The sequence below is a fragment of the Zosterops lateralis genome (assembly GCF_965231275.1).
Source record: "Zosterops lateralis genome assembly, chromosome: 2".
In the NCBI taxonomy this organism is placed as follows: Eukaryota; Metazoa; Chordata; class Aves; order Passeriformes; family Zosteropidae; genus Zosterops; species Zosterops lateralis.
In genome coordinates this window covers 101,758,978-101,779,865 of record NC_139763.1, presented here as the reverse complement: position 1 = coordinate 101,779,865, position 20,888 = coordinate 101,758,978, and the positions used below count along the sequence as shown (strand labels likewise).

At 40.4% G+C, this 20,888-nt stretch overlaps 1 protein-coding gene across 2 annotated transcripts in view; it reads right to left on the bottom strand.

Annotated features, from left to right (window-relative positions):
• The window catches only part of CYYR1 (cysteine and tyrosine rich 1), a 34,476-nt gene that overhangs the window by 4,024 nt on the left and 9,564 nt on the right, over positions 1–20,888 (bottom strand). For both annotated transcript variants that reach the window (XM_083882095.1, XM_083882096.1), the window contains exon 3: positions 1,114–1,271. In XM_083882095.1, the coding sequence (XP_083738221.1) occupies positions 1,114–1,271 (158 nt within the window). The remainder of the gene's footprint in view (positions 1–1,113; positions 1,272–20,888) is intronic.

The following is a 20,888-nucleotide window of genomic DNA, read 5'->3' as shown; positions in this document are numbered from 1 at the left end:
CACTGCATATTGAGCTGCCCTGCCTTTCTCAGCAGGAGCTGTGCTGTTCCCTTCCAGACTGAGAAGAACTTCCTGCTGCAGTCACATTCCCCATTTACTGTGTCAGAGACTGAAATAGTTCATGCCTCAAACACTGATATAAAAGGTTTGCCCATTATAACAAAAACTGTATAAAGAAGCTATAACCAAAGAAGCCTCCCTGAAGATACCTGACTGGAACTTTGGACTGTAAATTAAACTACCTAGGTAAGACGCTATTGTTTAATCACCTCAGGCCTTGGGAAAAACAAATAAGGCCGAGGGAGAGGAATGTATCCACAACAAAGGCAAATCCAGCAGAGATTCTTCCCTGGCTGAGTTTGGGGTGGAGGAGACCACAGCCCACAGAAGCCAGTTTTACTCCCCCTCTGAAACGAGGCAGGGGAGGAGGTTTTGGGTGTAACCTCAGAGGCAGTGAACACTCATCCTCCCTTATACAAACTGGCTCAGCTGTGGAACCCCCAACCTCACAGGCCACATCCACAGGATATTCACATAAGAGGCAGCTGAGGGAGTATCATAATCCATCAAAGACCCCCTAAAGTGACCCTCAGAGTCATTCCTGAAGCCTTGCACCACAGGACTGCATGTGATGCAACAAACCCAGAGTCTGTTATAAGAGACAATGCCAAACTGTTCCTGACACTCCAGAGAGGTGCCTGGGTTTTCCTATCTAGCCTGAGCTATATTAACCCATCAGATTCTATGCTTTTCAGGGTGACCAACACTGCCAAGACAACCAGCTGGAGAGGATCAATGGAACATCATTGGGATCCATGGAGTGGTGAAATTTTCCTTATTCTCTATATGTCTCTATCATCCACCTTTCTGTCTCCCCAGCTATTTTCTACTTCTTTCTTTCTTTCTTTCTTTCTTTCTTTCTCTCTCTCATATCAAACATAACCCATACTATTGTCACCGGCATATGGCCTCATTTGCATCTTAATTCAGGCAGAGGCATTTCTAAGAATTTTAATGACCAGATCATGACAGTGTGGAGCTATAACTATCCAAGGATAACACTCCTGCCATGACCACAGGCCTTCTTGCAGGGCTCTCACTTTGCTTCCTTACCTGGGTATGTGTTGATGGTGTTGACGTGCATCGTTCGGATGACCCCCACTCGAGTCCCACGGTTGCTCTTCATGCACATGCAGACACAGATGGCAATCCCAGCAACCACTCCCATTATAAATACTATGCCAAAAACAATTCCAGCTATTGCTGTCCCTCTGCAAGGGGAATGGAAACACACAGTCAGACAAATAAGGTTTACAAAACAAAATTATTTTCTCAAGAGCAGCCCCTATGTGAGAAAAAAAATGCATATATATTATTGAAAATGGCTCAAATTTTGATCCATCAAGGCATGTGAATAGAAAAAAATGAAAGACATCTAGAATGAAAACAAGAAATTCTTTCAAAGTCACCTTTGCAATTGTGCCAGATCACTCTGCTGATTTACCATATATTAAATCCTCCCGTTCCAGGGCCATCTGAATTTATCTACTTTTAAACATTATGAGGAATAATTCCTTCCCTTTCCTCTCATCACATAAGATCTTTTTTTTCCAAAAGGCATTGGTATGATTTTCTTTTGAAAAGAAAGCCTAAGTTATCCCCAGCAATATATTTCATAAGCATTCATGTGCATGATACACTTTCACAGAATATTGTCACTGTTTGTTCTAGGTCAAAAAGTGATTCTGCTACGCTTCTGAGCCCAGAAATTAAGGACAGTATCCTCTTCTCAAGGATAAACAGCATAAAGCAAAACAACACCAACCCTTTCACACATCCGCTGCTTCAGCCAGCACATGTATTTGGGGCTTAAACAATTTATTTTAAAATGATCCAGAGGAAGGAATTTATCTCGGCTCCTGAAATAGTGAACCAGACCTTCTTTGAAATTTTAATATAGAGAAAGGAAAGGAAGCCTTATTGCCCTTGCATGTTGGAGAAAAACCTCAAAAAAAAAAAAAAAATATTCTCACTAAGAGACACATAAGAGCTACCAATAGTCCTGAGAGCAAAATCAACCTTCCTAAAGAACCCTACTCCACTCAGGTTTGTTGTCAGCTCCAGGCAGTAAAGCATATGTTATATGAAAGATGGTATTTATAGCCTACCATTTCATGAAAAAAGCCCAGTGACTTGACAGAAATATTCTTACTCTGTTCATCTCTTCATCTTTCAGCAAAGACCAAATTGCAACCTTGCTGGCAACCTTTCTACTGGATATTTTAATCAATCCAAATTGATAGTTTGTCAGCATATCAGTGGATATTATTGCAATGTAGAGAATACAACAGGCACTGCAATACCACAAATATTAAGAGTAGTCTAAACCATAGTTTAGATTCCCCACAGAAGCATGGGAAAACACTAATAAAGTATTAAAGTAATAAAGCAGGCCTGATTTTCAAAATGCTGATAGTCTGCTTGCTTTAAAAAACTCAGCAAGAGTCAGGACGGACTCAATACTTGAAAATCAGACCTTCTATTTAGGAACCTGAATATGAATTTAAGAACTTGATTTTAGGTCCCAGCTATTCAGGAACTTGGCCATGATTTGCGGAACAATCACTTAATTGTACAGCATAAGTAAACACAGACCATATGGTGGTGTAATAAATACACTGCCAGAGAGCTAAATTGTTTTCTGCTGTTCTGTAGCAATGAATAAAGAGTGTGCAGGGAGAACAAATCCATTAAAATTTTGCAGAATATATGAAGATCTAATTAACAAAAGCCTAACTCATGACAGCAAGCACCTGGCTGTAAAACCAGTAGCTCAAAACGCTGATGAGATTGAGTGCTTTGTATTAACCACCATGAGTAACTGAGAAACACAACCACAATAACTAGTATCTAAGAAAAAGTAAGTCTTTTCCTTTCAAAGATGCTCTTGAGAGATGTGACCAACATTAACACTTCCTTGAGAAAAAGTGTCATAGGAGACAATAGTTTGATTCAGAAGATGCTTTTAAAACTATACTCCCTTCATTTCAGAAGATTTGCTAATAATATCACAATTAAAAAACTATGGTACCCCTTTTACAAACCAGTGATTTGCTACTGCTTTTGCTACATTCACTTAGTGGATGAAGCAGTGGGAGCACTGCATCAGAGTTGCAGGGAACTCCCTTATGTAGAAATAATCTCTCTCCCAGCTGGATTCCCAGTAGCAGAACCAGTCACTACTGACCACTGGCCTCCAGTCCTGCCTTGCTTTGCTCATGGTCCACTGCTGCTCAGCTCCCATCTCCCTGGTACACTCTGCCTGGCCAATCTGCTCAAATCCCAGAAACCACAACAGTTTCTTGTGCTTCCAACCAGCTGCACCCTGAGGAAAACTCAACCTCCATCCTTAAAATTGACAGAAGCCTGTAACACACAGCACAAGTTACCTTCCCAGTACTAAATTAAAATTCCCAGATTAATAAAGCTCATTGTATAATACAGTTTAAATAGTTTGCCTCCACTGTTTTCAAAGGCAAAGGCATCGCATTTGCTCCAGAAGTGTTCAGCCAGATTCCATTTATCTACTTTTAAACATTATGAGGAATAATTCCTTCCCTTTCCTCTCATCACATAAGTTCTTTTTTTTTTTCTCATCTGTGCTGAGAAATGGGTTGCACTCTTCATGGGCAAGACACAGCTGTAGAAAGCCCCTCTGCATCTGCCCCCACTTGAAAGTCAAAAAGGGCTGAAGTCCACTGTTGGAAAAAGCCTCTCAGACTAAGAACAAATATACTGACTGAGAGGATTTAGGGATATGTACTCTTTCAAATGTATACAACAGAATACATACAAAGCCATACCACTCTCAAATGACAGAATGCAAACTCGTTTTGACTCAGAGACCTGTCCTTAAAGTCCCTCACAATGGCCCCAATGAAACCAGGAGCACATTGCCTCCATGTATCAGGCTGCATCTTCTCAGCATCAAGTCCTGGCAAGGAAATGGTCACATAGCAGCTTTTCTGGCCACACAGCACAAAAAGAAATGTTAGTTCTTTTTGTGGAAAGCCTATGACTAGAATACATGAAGAAAAATAAGCATATATTTTTTCTGAAATTTCTCTTTGCCCTGTTAAAGAATTTTTGAAAATAAATATCCTATAAGCAAATATGCCTTATTATTAAAGCCTCCTTGCTTTGTCCCTCTTTATCTCATTGATATTTTAGAGTTCTGTATAGAAACACAGAGGAATACAGTGGGTTTTAGAGCTGTTCAAGGGAAAGTGCCTAAGAGAAAAGGGACACTGTAAAGCAAAAGAAGACTTAGAAACTACACATCAGAGTCACAGAGCAACTAGGAAGTTTGAAAAAAAAGGGAAAATTTTGAAATGGAACAGTTTGAGGGAAAACATTATGCAAAGTCCCTCACAGAAACAAAGCCAATGAAGAGTAGAGGACTGCCACAGAAAAATAATGCATGGAAAAGTAAAGATTGAGAGGGGAAAAGTAATTTTAAAGCTGTGGAAATGTCAAGAGACATTGTCAAGACAAAAATCAGATATTTAAAGAAGACACTTTCCTCCTGTTTTTAGCAACATCCCACTGGAAAGAATATAAATCTCATTCCCAGATTAACATTTCCAGTCCTGACAGCTTGGTTAATTTTTTACTGTATCACTTGATGGATTTCTTTTCTGCAAATCTGTCCAGCCTTGACCTAAGCTCAGGTAAATTTTAGCATCCACAACCTCAGGTGGTAAAGAATTTCCCAACTTAATTATAAAAGGACCATACAGTCACAGAATGGTTTAGGTAGGAAGGGACCTCAAAGACCATCTAGTTCCAACCTCCCTGCCATTGGCAGGGATGTTTTTTACTAGATCAGATAGCTCTGAGCCCATCCAAATCAACCTTTTAACACTTCCAGGGATGGGACTTCTCTGGACAACTTGTTTTATTATCCTGCCACCCTCTCAGTAATGAATTTTTTCCTAACATCTAATCTAAACCTGCCCTCTGTCAATTTAAAACCATCATGTATTACTAACAAACTGTCCCCTTTGCAACTATTCTTAACTAAATATCCAATAGTTTTCTCTAGGTCTCCAAGCCCTCAGCTCACCACCAGAGCCCTCAGCTTTTCACCCACAACCCTCAGCTCATCATTACCAGCTGCCCACCCCTTCTGCACTGCCTGAGATTTTACAGACCTTTAGAATCATGCCTGGCAGCCAACTCTTCCCCTGCAGAAACCCAGTCCCTCTTGGCTGTTCTGCCTACAGGGACTGCTTCATGCCTTGAAGCCCTGGCCACTCCTCACTGCACTTTTTTCTCAACCTCTTTTGTTGTTTTCTGAGAGCATGGTATTAGATTTGTTTTTTCTTTACTGTCAAACAGTCAGGAACTAAGGTTTTATAGCACTATTTACCATAGTACCAAGTCTCATTTCTGAGAGTAATGTCAGTCCAGAGCCTACCAAGTCCTCTGGGAACTTGGGTTGTTTCCCCTTGGATGCACCACATAGTGTTTATGGGCCCTGGATTTTCTGCCTCAGTGCCTGGACTCCTGTTCTCTGCTGCAGGACACAGGGTCGAGCAGAGGTGACTCGAGCCACCAGTTTTGCTAAAGACCAGCTCTACAATACTGTATCAATTTAGAAACTCTCATTGTAGAAGGGACAGTGCTCTGCACTAGAGATGCATTTATATTGGCATAAAGGTCTTTTCATCCTGTAATTGCTAATGTCAGCAATTTTACAACAATTTAATCAAGTATGGCAAGTTGTTAGAAGCATATGAGGATCAGTATTCATTACCATGTTACTGCAAGAAAGATGTGCCATTCTCACACTTCTCTTTGCTCAGCTGATCTCTTCCATCTCATCATCTTTCCTAATTTCCAGTACTTTATTAGTTCTCCAATTAATTTATTGCCAACTCTCTGTATCTATGATTTGCTGGCACTGCATCTCTAGAATAATATTAATAATAATGTGTGCAATACACTTTGAAAAATGACTGCTAATATTAATAAATGCCCTTTAATTTCTCACCATTTAAGGCATTTGAAAAGAAACACTGTGGCAGTGTCAAATGGCAACAAAGCTGATAAGTGATTTTTTAAAACTCACTCTCTGAGATAATAAAACAACAACAAAAAAATTAATGATCTTTGCTATTGTGATCCAGACATTCTTGTTTGAAAATAAACAACCCTCTTTGGATTCTTAATCAGACTCAATGTGATTTGGAGAGAGGTAGTGTTGGACTATTTATTTAACTTGCTTGACAAACCCCTTGGTTAATTGGACCAATACCAGAACTGAAGCAGCATCACATGCCATTTTCTCTGGCCTCTACCAGAGCAGGCAGACCTGTTCTGGGGCATTTGCCTCTCCCCACTCCCTTTATTTTTATAAGGACAAAACCACGCAGTGAGGGATCTTCTAAGAGACTGGTTTTGCTGTCCAGAGTATTTTGGCTGGGGTACCTTGAAAACCTCATAGCAAAAGAGGAGAGACTGAATCAACTGGGGTACCCCATGGCTGAGCCAGCAGCCTTCTCAGCAGAGTTTTACAGCCCTGGAAAAAGGGGTACACATGGGTAACATGGACTGAAAAACCATCCAACTTGGCAACCAGTTAAGTAGTCAGGCTAACTGCTGCTTCCTCTTTTAAATTAAATAATTAGTTTACAGTGTGGCAACACAAATGGACCAGGCTTGCCTTTGGGGCTTTGCTTTGTGAGGTATATTTATACAAAATTACATCTAGTACTTCTTTTATATACACTTTTAACCACAGAGTGGAAGGCCATGATTGTCTGCTTCCGTAAACAAATCCTGTATGCCTATGTTAAAACTGGGTACAGAGCGTATTTGAACAGTATTTCCCGTCTTTTGCTCCTACTTGGTTGTATTTAAGGCATGTTGTTAATATTTAATTCCTTCCAGACAGTTTCCTCCATGCCATTCTCTCTCTACCATGCTATATTTGCTGGACTCAAGCACCAAAATACCATGAGAAGGAGCTGTATAATGAAAGGATAGTGAACAATCATCCCATTTCCTCACCTTCCTCCCCCAGCTCCATGTGGACAGATCACCCCTCTGAGACTGCTCCATAAGCTACATAAATCTTACAAAGGGTTAAAGGACATGCTACCCATCAGTACTGCCAGACCTGAGCAACAGGGCACCTCCTACAGCTTGTTAAAAGGCTGCTAAATGACTGAAGCATAAATGTGGCACACTTGCAAAAATAAACAGAAATATCACATAATCTGTAAAGCAATTGGATATGTAATTACAGCTTGTTCTGGTTTGGGCTATTGTCAGACAGACTTTTTAGAAAATTTGCCTCTTGAAAAATATGTAGACATTTCATGCTTACTTCCTTTATGCCAAAGCATATGCTCTTCTCTCCAACACACTGCCGGATGTGCTGCTTGCCAGCAGTGGGTGCAATGTGCTTCAAATAAGTGGTCCTGGAAAAGCCATGGTAGCTGTCACAGTAAAGGGAATAGAAACCTCCTCCAGCTGGCTCCCAAGATGCTTCCCTTGCCCGAGATCTTCCTGCACCCCCAGACAGAGAGGTTAGAGGGAGGGATGCCATCGCTTCCACCCTGCATACAACTCAGTGCAGGCCTGGCTCAGAAATAATTTTATGGATAGAGGGGATGATGCATGAAACACAGTTGGGAGGAGCATGCTGCAGTACAGCAGGCATAGTACTTACTCTACAGCAGTGTTCTTAACTGATCATGGTTAAGCAAATACATTTTAATCAGCCCACCCTGTCCAGCATTTTCATCAGATCAACGTGTGCACACATGCAGATGCTGGTTTAGAAACAAAGAATCTATTTGTTTTGGCACTTCCAAAATTTCAGAACATTGCTGGAATGGTGAAAAAACCAATCCAAAAATTTGAATTAAAACAAGAGATTAAAAAATGGCAGAAATACACAAGTAATGAAGAAGAAACCTTCCCTTTTTTACCTTTTATGTGAAGGAATTCTGATTAAGATATTCCAAGATTTCCTGTTACCATTTTTCACTCTCATGCTCTCCTCTGTCCTTTTGTTGCAGCAGTTCCTGCTGCCCCACCTTTCCCTCTCAGACATCCTGTTCCCCATAGTCATTACCTCATCTTGCTCTTTAATGTGCTTTACATGCTTCCCTGGAAAAGAAATAGAAGCCATAACACAATTCTCACTTTCCAAAATGTTTCTTGCTGTGCTCACAAATTCAAGGCCCAATGTGATGTTTATTTAAATAGAAAACTATGGCTCAACTATATCTAATACAGCATTTGCTTTAATTTTGGGATTTTTATTTTTAACAGTTGTAGTTTGCATTGCTGGCTGACCCTGCCATATAAAACACTTCCTGAATCAACAGCAACAGGAGAATCTGAAATTACTGCTTAACTTCCATCCCTCAAAGCATCAAAGCATGAGAGAAGTCAGGATGACACAGTGGGCTTCCAAAATGACCAGAAAGTTATTAAACCGCAGCTACAGATCACTTTTGGCAGCCGGGTTACTGAGTATAGACACCTATGAGAATCACAGGGTCATGGTATTTCTAGTAATTCTTAACATACTCTTTCTGACATTGATTTTAGTTCTTTAATTCCTTGTAGCTTCTACAAACTCCATGAGCTCAGTGCAGGTGAATCCTGCAGCTCCCCTTCTGGGAAGCTCTTGCTGGAGCAGCTTAAGTTACTGTTTTGACTTCTAGACATCTTAACAGTTAGATCCTGAAATCTCTGACCTATCGACAGCAAGCCTGCATGGGTTTACCCAGGAGTACACCTATATGGTATTTTTCCCCAGCCTGAAGCCAAACCTGTAGAGTCACAGTTGCCAGGTAGAACGATAGTTCAGAACCTTCTGGCATATGTGCTGCCTGCCTTATGCCTGTAACAAATCCTGCAAACAGCCACAGATGACATGATTTTGATGTGCCAGGGAACATTCTGCACCAAGATGACTGATTTTTGGTCAGTGAGACAACTGTGTAGACATTAATGGAAAGGGTAAAAGAGATGGGGCTTTTAACACTTGCACCAAGGCAGGATGCAAGTAATACACAGATTAACTGATTTTTAAAAAAGAAAGAACTGCAATGGCTGTAATAAAAAAGAGCAATTCCTCAGGATTTCCAAGTCAATGGGCTAAACAAGAGAAGTAAATGCTAGATATGGAAACCAATAGAGAGCTCTGCCATGCTCCAGGACATCTTCAGAGATGCCCTTCATTTTCTTGATGTTTCAACAAGCAAGCTATCTTGTCTTCCTTGTTTCACAGCTCTCTATCCATTCCAATCAAACTCAGTTGCAAAGTTTTGCATAATGAAGGCTGGTACTTCTCACATTTAATTTTCTCCACATAAAACCTTGACAGCCTTTTGTGTGCCATCCAGCCACTACTTCGAGCATTTCGGCATGAGATGTTGGTACAGGCAATGCCACATGATTTTTTGCCTTTTCCTTTTATATGTTCTCTGTGTTCTTGACACATACATTTGTAGCTTTGTAGCCTGTTGTTGTATTCGTGGCTAGTTTTCCCAGTACTTTTCCCTACCTTTTCCCTAGGCAGAAAGACAAAACATATTTCAGAGCTCCAAGCCAGAGGGGGTGGGTACAAGGTCCCCTATCCTATCTTGGTTCTTTCTGGGAACCAAGGCAAAAAAACAGCTCTTCAAGGCACATTTTCATAAACGAAGTTTAGTTTCCATCTGAGGGGGGAGGTTTCAGAGAAGGTTGAATGGGGGAAATTGAATCATCACTTATGTCTCTAATTGGTGACTTTTGTCAGTTATGCTAATTTGCTAAACTTATAAAACTGTATTCACCCTGTGCGGGGATGGGCATTTTGTGGAAGTTTTCCATATTTTCCTCTGGAAGCTTCCAAAAAAGACCAACCTTTATATTACCTCCTATAATAATATTATCTTGAAAGCATGTTGCTTTATTTCTAGGTTTGTTAAGACATCACTGGCAGAGCTGAGAGCTAACCATCCTCTGCTGCCGTATTTTCTTCACCTGAAACATCTTTGTTTCATTGGTTCCTTAGCCAATGAAAGAGAATTAAATGGTTGTTTGCAGAAAGCTATCCAGCTCCTAACATGATGATCATACCTATTAATTGCAGTTTCTGAAAAATAAAACAAAAAAAAGCAAAAAAACCAAACCAAAACAAACCAAACAAACAAACAAACAAAAAAACCCCAAACAACAAAAAAGGCAACAAACAAATAAAAAAAGCAGCAGTACCCTCCTCTCCGTTTCATTTAGGGACAGAGTGAAAAAAATTAAAAATTTATAGGCTTTCCTTGGCTGCTTAGAGCTGGGACCTGATCCCCAGACAGGGCAACCTCCAGGCATTTCACAGAAGTGCTTGTGCTAGCAGAGCAGAGGCTGGGTGACTCAAAAGAGCAGTGATGCTTTAAGTTTCTGGCTTCTCTATTTTTCAGATTCTGTACTGCATTAGTGTATAACACTGAACTTCATACAGAGTGTTAGTAAGCTCTCATCATAGTGTGGTCAGACAATCCTTCCAGGCCTGAGAACCAAAGTCATCATCACAGCCTCAGGCCCAAAAAGCATAAACAAAAGTAAATTGGGGAGAGCAAACTGAAGGAATGTGACTTCATTACCTGAAGCTGTAATTGGACAATTAACCCCCAATATGCAAACAGACCAAACTTATATTTGCCTGAAAAACCTGTGACTGTCATCCATATTGGGTGTAGGCTCTGTGAGACTCCTGCACTGCCCAAGGTGTATCTGTTAAAGGCCTTTAATAAACACCCACTTTATTCTCTAACTCTGTCGAGCCTCTGTTTTAGGTAGTCCAAAGCATCAGCAGCGCTGGAAAAAACTTCCCCTGCCCATTCAGGGGGTACCACTAACTCATACCAAACTCAACTGACCATGTGTCTCTGGCAAAAATGCACCACTGAGTGAACTGAGGTAAAAATATATTTCTCTGTCAGTTAAATCCTTTCCATAATGGGGTTGTCTTTGAGAAGAAAATACCACTGAATATAACTCTAGAAGATACAGCTCTTTCAGGCTGTGACCTTGGACTTTGTAGGTTTCCCTTAGGGGCCCCCAGAGAAGTCCATGTTTCAAGCATTCAGTCTCAAAATACTCTTAACAGAGACAAAAGCCCAAACTTGGCATTCAGTCCATGCTTCATATAAAATTGCAGGTTTCTGCGTTTCTGGCTGAAGATCTCCTTCCTGATTTTGGAAAAGTTGAGCCCAACAGAAATATTTTTTTCCTTCTTGGTGGTCAGCTCTGAAGAGTGAAGTAGCCTAGAGGCTAATCTAGTAGCTTATGTAAATAGCTAAGACACATATAATATAAGATAGGAAGGTTCTGCCTAAATGCAATGTAGCCCTTGTTGGGGGTTGAGGTTTTTTGGTAGTTTTATTTATTTCCTTTTTTTTTTTTTTTTTTAACTAGTTACCAGTGGAAATTTTCCCATTGTGTTGCTAAGAGGCACTGATGGCTGGGGGCTTCAGAAGGGAGGGGGAAACTCTCACTCAATCTGAGCCTTCAGAGGAGAGCGGTGTAGCTGCTTGCCTGGGGAAAAGAACTCACAAGTCCAGATTGGTCCTGTTTCTTGTGGTGTGGGGTGACCCTCTGCTCCCTGTGAGCGGCCACTGATCTGGGACCTTGTTATCTCCTGCCCCCCTAAAGAGGGGCCTGTCATGGTGCTGGGAGTGGGGTCACTCTGGTTCCACCCTTCTGCTGCTTCTGAAGAAGCCCACATCCTCCACCTGCCGAGACCTCCCACGTCTTCAGCCTCAGCTCCGGAGTTCCTGATCCATCCCTTCTGCCAGGACCGAGCTGCCATTCCCCCGTCCTTCCCGGGCCCGCCCCACAGCGCCCCCTGCAGCCTGTGGGGATCATCCGCCTGCCCTGCCCACCGGGAGCCACCAGCGCCCCTGCTGGCTGTGACCGGAACTGCACCGAGGGGAAAGTGCCAGCGGTCAGGGAAGTGTTACTGGGTTCCTGCTTCTGTTTATTACTAATGTAATGCTGTAGTTGTTGTTGTTTGTTTGCTTTGTTATACATACTAGTAAGGAATTGTTATTCTTATCCCCATACCTCTGCCTGAGAGCCCTTTAATTTTCTAAATTATAATAATTTGCAGGGAGGGGGTTTGAATTATCCATTCCAAGGGAGGCCCTGCCCCTCCCTAGCAGACACCTGTTTTTCAAATCGAGACACCCCTAAATGAACACTTGATAAATCTTTGCAAGGAAGTGAACTCTCAGCTCCCAGCAGAGAGAGCACAAGACAAATGTGAGAGGAATGAACACCACAGTATGCAGAGGGACAAGCCACCAAGCAAATACCACAGACCATATACTACAAAACCAATTGCAGCTCTTTCTTGTCCGCACTGAAATGGAAGAGCATCATAGAGACATTTATCCCTGAAACACTCCCTGCTCATTCATCTCATTTTTCTTGAGTCCACAGTTTTCTCTCAAGAACCATCACAGATCTTCCTCTGGCACATTAGGTTGTATCCTCATCATCTCTGTGGAGGTTGCATGAGACCTAAGATTATCCAGAGTGGGTTCTTTTCAGGAATGCACACTTTTTCATGAAATGCTTCACTCTGAAATAAGTACTGTGACAAATGAGGAGACACCTGAGTGCAGCAGTGGCAGTAATGCAAACCATTTTTATCCACAACATCACTGAAAAAGCATCTAAGGAGTATAAACAAATCTGAGGCTTTAGCTCATCTTGCACCTTCCGGAAAGACCAGCAATACTCCTGCTCATTTTAATGGAATATTGTGTGGAGACCAGCACGGTGAGGGAGGGAGCACAGGGACCACTTGCTGAAGTAGTGTCAGGGCTGTTTGCAGTTCCCTGGTGGCAACATCTGCACATGGAAAAGTTTTGATTGCAAGGAGCCAAGCCACTTCCAATTCTGCAAAGCTAAACACACATGGCATGCACTGAGCTTTGCAGGAACTGGAATTCATGGTCCTTTCCTGGCATTGCTTCAGTTGGACTCTTTCAGTGACATTAATGAGCTATAAATCACTCCTGAAGCAGAAGCTCATTAACTTTTCTTCCTTTTTTAAGTTGTTAGAGAATGAGGGAAGATAGAGGAGGGATTTTTTCCATTTAATGCAACAAAGGAGAGGAAAATTGTAACCGAAGTCCTATTTTACAACAACAAAGTGAAAATAACATAGAATAAAACAAAGTAATAAAATATCTGAAAATTAACAGCTTCCTGCAAATAACACTACCTTGAGGACCAGAAAAAAAGACCTTTGACCTCTTCAGAAATCTGATTCTCAGAATATAAATGGTTTCTCAAAAATCATTAATTAAATGCACTTAGTAAATTTCCAGTCAAATTAGAAGATTTTTGGAACTCTATCTGTCAGACAAATGAAAATGATTTAGGTTTGTTTTTCTTGGACATTGAATAATCTATAGTGGTGATCTGGAAGAAAAAGTCTGAATTAAGACACTAAACCCCTAACATCATAAATTATTTGATTCCAAATGTCCTGGGATGACTTTGTGATATTTGTATCCCCAATTGTCTGTTCTGTTTATGCTGACATTAAGTTCCGCACCTTTAAGACTGGTTCTGAGAATGAAGGGGGAGAAAAAAAAGCACGGAGTTTGTTTGCAGAGACTGCACTTGCTCCCCCACATCCCTCTCACTGACAGTGTTGCCTGCAGTGGACAGCAGGAGAGAGCTCTCCTTTGCTTTTAGTTAGTTTCTTGGCTAGCTGAGGCAGAGAAGTTCCTGGGACTGTGGTTTTCCTTTTTCTTGGAGCTGTTCAAACCTGCTCTGGACTGAGGGCCCAGAAGAACACTGGAGCTCACACCTGTGGCCCACTGGGCCTGGGATGCTGCATTCATTCACTGATAACAGAATGAAGAAGCCGAGCTGCACCTCAAGAGGGGGACTTTCTGAGTTTTTCATCTCTTCAGAACAGTGAAAGATTTTGTTGTTTAATATAGTTCATTTTTGTGCTGGTGAATGCTTTGCCTGTTAAATAAACCGGGTTTTTTCACTTTTCTCTAAGGAAATCTTTTCCCAAATCAGCTAGGAGAGGGGCCACTTGAATTTGCTTTCTAGAAGGACCCCTTCAGAGGTTTCTTCCCAAATGTGCCCTAAATCAGGGCACCATTTTAAAAAGAAAATCATAAAATATGTGCATTGCTTGAGCAACCATGCAATAGCTTTTTAAAACTGCAGTGCTAGTTAGAAATGTGTATTTTGAGTCTAAATAAATCTATCTGGGCTTTGAATTACCCAGCAAAGGGATTTTTCCCCTCATATCTTCATACAAAAATAGTAAAACACTGAGAGTTTAATTTTAGAAATTCTAAAGCAGATGGAAAGAAAAAAAATGGTTCTCATCTTCTCTTTTCTTTTTCTAATGTACTTTAATACTCAAATCTTACTCCTGTGAAAGCAATAAAAGAGAGACTCTTTCTGCATTCTTTTCTATCAGATTTACAGCACCAATTTCATTTTTCTTTCCCATTCTCTCTTCCTAAGTACTGTGTCAGTTTTTATGAGAGCCACAAAGACCCACTGAGACTAAGGTGGAGGACATTCTGATTTTAAATCACCATTTGCAAAAACCTACAACGAACTTGAAAGTATTTGCATAAGTCTTTGCAGGATTCAAACCTTATTATGTAGCATAAGCAAATTATGTGATTGAATTTTAGTGGTTTGGAATACCCTTGTTAAGCATGCACGAAGTACCATTTACAAATGGAAAAGGTGCTAAGCACTTGTGTATATGAATCATTTTATGTTTTTAGAGAAGAGGACTATGAGTCAGAAAATGAAAAAAAGCTGAAAATTAAACTGTAGTTACAGAAAGATGCTGTGGCTCTTACAGGTTCCATTAAATGATGAAAATTGCTTTATCTGAAGGCAGCTATACTGGGGACATAGAAGTCACCACATGGTAAAGACCTGCGCACACACATTAAGTAATATTGAGCTAGGCTTGACCTCCTCCACCTCAGCTGATCATTGGGGGCTGGAGAAGAGCCAGTTACTAATGAGTCATCAATAACTTCCCTTGCAAATGCATGACATCCTGGCTCATCTACCTGCATGGCCTGGGTGGAGGACAGAGAAACCCCACGCAGTGAGGTAACGCAGAGGATCCAGTCCCTTCCTCCCCTTTCCCAGGAGATGGGACACTGCTTATTCCTGTAGAGCTGTGCAGAAGAAACACCTCTGTACCCTGGTCCCTTCCTCACAGTTTTGGTGACATGTTACCTTGCTCTTTATGCTAATGAGATATAGCAAATAACATGACCTGATTTATATAGGCACAGAGCCCACTGTCTTTTCCCCTCTCACTCAGGAAAAGTGAGAAGCACTTTCCCTAAGGGCCTTGCCTTGGAAACCTCAGAACAAATTTAAGCATATGCTTAGGTTTAAATATTACACCAAATGAAATCACAGACAACTGTGCTTTGCTGAATAAAAGCCTAAATTCACTGCCTGTCAGACAATTAAAGTGTTATCCTTCCTTTCTAGTTCTGTCTAAGGTAATAGCTTGACCATTTGAAAAGAAACACTCTGCTCCCTCCTCTATGAAGCACAAGGAAGCCTGGCAGAAGGCTCTTTCATACTGTGATTATCACATTTGACAGTAGTTAAACACAACCAGGGACACCCAAGCACAACCAACCTTCAGGTGTCCTTTGACATCCTGTGCACTCTAGCAAGACCAAGCACTTTACCAGAGCTGTTGTTTCTTGTGGGAAGAAACAATAGCATCCACAGGCCAGTGACCTATCCATGAAAATATTCTCTGGTAGCAAAACCAGATGGAGTGACAATCTGAGCTATTTTGGCAGAATGATATGTAAACATAACATTTTGTGAAGTCTCCCTGGAGGTAAATCCTTGCTGTTATGTCACAACCTGTTACTAATCTAACTTCCAGTGACTCCCAGCCCTCCCCCTTGCAAGGAGAGAGCTGGGACTGCCTTCTTACCTCCTGTGAGGTTGAAAGGAAAAGGCCGTTCCCTGATTTCCTTCTGGCTTTTTAAGGCTGTGTGACCCAGACATGTATACCTCTATTTAATTGGCTATTCTGTTTGTCAATTTAAAGGAAATCACTAATTGGTTTTTACCATCCCTGCTAAACCAATACATATGAATAGTGAACATTTCAAACAGACTGGAAGTTTGGGACAGGCATACTTTAGGAATAGGACAGCAGTGTGGGGGCGATGAGAGTCAGTTCCAGACACCTGGTAGAAGAGCATGCAGAATGCCATGGTTGTATCACCTGGCACACACATATTCCCACCAGGGAATGAGATCCCATTATGGGAAGCCACTATATTTTGGCTACATGATGAAGATACATCAGGCACAGACTGAAAAAAGACTGATGGAGAATAGGAACACCAGTTAAGTAAGGTGCCAGCCACATTAATTAGCAAATAAGTCACTTGCATATATGAGAAATTTTAAGCATTGCACAAGAGCAAAATACCACAAGGAACACTAAAAAAAAAAAAAAAAAAAGACTTCAATAAATTGGAGGAAAGCAAATCTTTACTGTGTATAATGAAGAAACTAGAGAAAACAGGAAAACTACAAAGGCATTTCATCATACAGTTTGATTTTTAAGCTTTTTGGACTATTGGATCCAATGGACAGCTTACATTCTAAATGGCTTTTTTGCAGTTTTGCTATTACATAATTCAGATACATATGTCTGAACAAAAAACCCCATGATTTATCAATCAAGGAAAGGCATTTTTACCTGACTGTTTACAATAGTACCCTCTTGTCTACAGCACTGAATAGAAGGTAAAGTCAATGCAAAACCCATAGAGAAAGAGAATATGACTGGTGTATATGAATTAATGTAGTAATTTAATGGATCTATTTCCTACCACAAAAATGCTCTTGTGCATTTCTTATGACCTGCCAGCTTGTGAGTAATGAAGTATGTGATCTTCTAGCTACTTAATTATTGTAATGTATCTATAGTTGGGTTTTGCTTAGGAGTTATTTAATAATTTTTTTTTCCATATTCTATTTCTATGCTCCTTTATCACATAGATAATTTAAAAGAAAGAGATTTACAGCTTCTATTTTTCTGATCGAGAACTCATGTGGATAAAGTAACATACATGCCTTCATGTTTTATAAGCCCTTAATTTCTAACGACAGGATATTACTTGATCTTCATCTTCTGCACTCACCAAAACCAACAAAGCTTCTAATAGGACTACATCAAGAAAAAAGCACCACTACTTTTAAGAAGCATTTTGCATTTTTTAAAGTGAATATAAGAAAGCAAAATGAAAAGTAGTCTGTCTGTATTTCTGAGTTAGTTATCTTGGAACTACTGGATAGTACATGCCATATTACACAGCCAACACAGTAAGATATAAATACTGCAGCTACTAAAAAAAGTGGCAAAAGGTGTCCATGGAATAATTTCAGTCACAGTGTGCTTTTTATTTCCCTAATCAGCAACTTATCTTGAAAGTTGTTTAATCTATTTCAAAATATTTTTGCCACCCACTCATTTCTTTAATTTGTTTGGGGACTACAAACAGACCCTCCCAACATAAGAAAATCAGGTAACACTCAAGTGAATATCTGTTTAGAAACTGAAGATTGTGCTAGACTTATTACCAGATTTTGTGTGGTGTGAAGACCCTGTTGTAAACAACAACTTTTGGGATGCAGAGAAATAGATAAATGAAAACCTTCCATTTCAAAAGAGCAATATACTGAAGTTCTTTTTCCTATTTTTCTCCATTCAAAAACAGGGTTCATGAGATTTCAGAGAAAAAGGTTTTCATTAGTAATGAGCATCTTAGGGGGAAGCTCATAGATTTAAAACACAGTGTTCCTTTTTTCCTATTTAATTGTCAAAGGGAACAGCCATGTTTTAATTTTGCCTTTTGCTCATTTACTAATTGAACAGAGAGCTGTTTCATTTAGCATATTTAGTTCCTTACAGAATCAAACTCTAAAAAATCAAAATGTAAATCCTGCTTACGCTGTGACAGCTCAGACTACTGGCAAGCAGTTAAGTCTGCATTTAAATTCATATGCAACACAGAAGTCATGATCAAATGATCTGTTTTTCCTAGCCTTATAGCTGTGCTGGATTTCCACAGAGGAACACCAAGGCTGCAGCTTGGATTGCCTTTGACTGGAATTCTGCACCATGCCTCTGCTCAGCCTCGGTGAACACGGGCAGAGACAGAGATGATCTCTTTCCCAGATTTCAAAAGACTCTCACATCTCTTTAATTAACCAACACCATGCATGTGTGACAATATTCACAATACAGAAAACAGCTTCTTTCTTCCCAGAGGATAAAAAGTTGTTTCGGATTCCCAGCTGGCTTGAGAGAATGTAGGTCTATGAAAGCTGGCAATTATTAACCCAGATATTTGCCAGCCAAGGATCTCCCTTAGAGGGTTTCAGAATAATTTCTCCTCTCTATAGCATTCAAATGACCCGCACTCTACTTTGTTCATGTAAAACTATGGTTAAGTCAGAGAAGAAATAGCTTCTCCAACTCCAAGGAGGTAACCACACTGGAACCCAGCACGGACTGAAGCAAAGAAAAGTGTGAGGAGCAGTGGAGATGGGCTGTGATGGACTGACCATACCCACATTCCCCACTCCCTGTGCCACTCAGAGTGGGAAAGAAGAGGAGCTGGGAATGGACGAGGAAGTTGAGCCTGGGATAAAGCCTGAGGGAGGAAGGGGAAAGTTTTAGTTTTTGTCTTTGTTTCTCACCCTTCAACTATACATTCAGTTGGCAATAAACTGAATAAATTTTCCCCTAGTCAAGACTATTTTGCTCATGATGGCAATTGGTAATTGATTTCTTGTCCTTGTCTCAATCCCTTCTTATTTTCTTTCCCTATCATTTTCAGGAGGGAGAATGAGAAAGCAGCATCTAGCAGCCATTCAAGGTCAAACCATCACACACAGACAAATGATCTAGAGCCCTAAATCCAACATTCTTCAGTATTTCAGTCTCTCATATGGAGACGTTCCAAGATATCCAAGTACCCAGCACCTATGCCAGGAGGAGTCAGGTTTTTAGCTGATGAGAAGGGAGGATCTATCTCAGAAACCCCTGTGACTGGGCTTAGCTGCCTTCTCCATCTCCTCCTCAAAGATTCCCTTCTACACTTCAGGGACTACTCACACTTGGTTCTTACTCAACTGTGCAAATTACATGCCAATATATTAAGAAAACACAAAATTGAAGCGAGTTTACCTTCATTACATGAACCTTGTCCGCAATTTTAGGACAGGCAACATTGTTTTTCATTGAATGCCTGGCCTTTTTTTATTGTTCCTTTGATGATGTTAATGTGACTTCCAAATCAGGGCACTATGAAGTTCTGCCTCTTACAAAATTATCTGCTTTGGTGAGAGCAAATACAAAGGAATTCACTGTAGAGATATCATAACTGGCACAGACTAGCAATTCACATAACAAAGAATACATTATATTTTAAAATGTAACACACAGCTGCTCAGAGGTTAACCTCACCTATTCCAATCTCAAGCTGACATGACTTAAAATCAGTGGCAGAACAGCTTCTGTGAACCAAACCGAGGGAACAAGCCATTCATTAAAATGTCATACTGAAACACTGGATATAATGTTACACTGAATGTCACATTGAAATGCTGGAGATAAGTGACAACACTTGAAATAGAAAGTAAAAATAGATCTGAGGGGTAAAACCTTTCCCATTCAGCAATGCAGTAGCAAAGTTTTGATGGTAGCTGGTTAACCATCATCTCCAGAAAAAAAAAAAAAAAAAAATCCATGACTTAATGAGAAAAGAGGAAAGACAACCTTAACACAACAAAAGGAAACATGTTCTCCATCTACAAGGCTAAATTCAGCAAACACCTGTATCACCTAAATTTATGAACATGAAGCCAGATCTAATTTCTCACCTATACCTCTGCCCAACATGCTAATCTTCCACAGGGAAACCTTAGGTGTTTTCTCTAGTATGTGTGCAACATCCAATTATATGGAGCTGTAAAGGAAATAGTTCTAGAAGGGCAAAACTGAGAAATGCAGCCAAGAAAATCATAGCTTAAAAGTTACAGTGATGACACAAAGATTTACTGCTGTCCTGCAGCTAAATAGGAAGAGGTTAATGATATTTAGTCCTTTTCTACCCTATCAGTCTCTACTCCTGTGGACAGGATCTGAGTAAGATTGACTGAAGCAGTCAAATAAAACAGAGATGTTGTCCTGGAAGGGAAAGCATCACTGGACAAACCAGAGGTGACAGGCTGGACTGTGTCTGAAGTACTTGTTAACTCTTCACTGTCTGAAAACACAAATTGATTATTTATACATTAAACTCCTATGTATCAGGTTTGTGTTGCCAAGTTAAACACTAGAAATCACATTTTTTAAGTTGTTGAAGTTGATGCTGGTAGTCCTCACTGGGTTTTACTAGGACAGTGAATTAGCTTTATAAAAACACTCCTGTAAGGCAAGTAAACAAGAATAACCCTGTTTTAAGAAAGAAGAGGCACAACAGGTTGAACTGCAGCTGTTCATGAAAAATAACTCAGTCTTTTGGGTCCTTGCATATATTAGCTGATTCCCACAAGCATCTATCCCCTTACTGCAAAATAAAGCTTTTCAATTTTCAAATGTTTTGCTGCATTGATGTGAAGATACTGTAAAGCAGGGCTAGAGGCTTCCTCAGCAGTCACAGCACTAAGGTCTGTACTGACATGCAGAGTCTGATGGCAGGCTGTAGGATCCTTTCCTTTCCCCTGGAATAGTATTCAAAGGGTCTAACACATCGAGAATG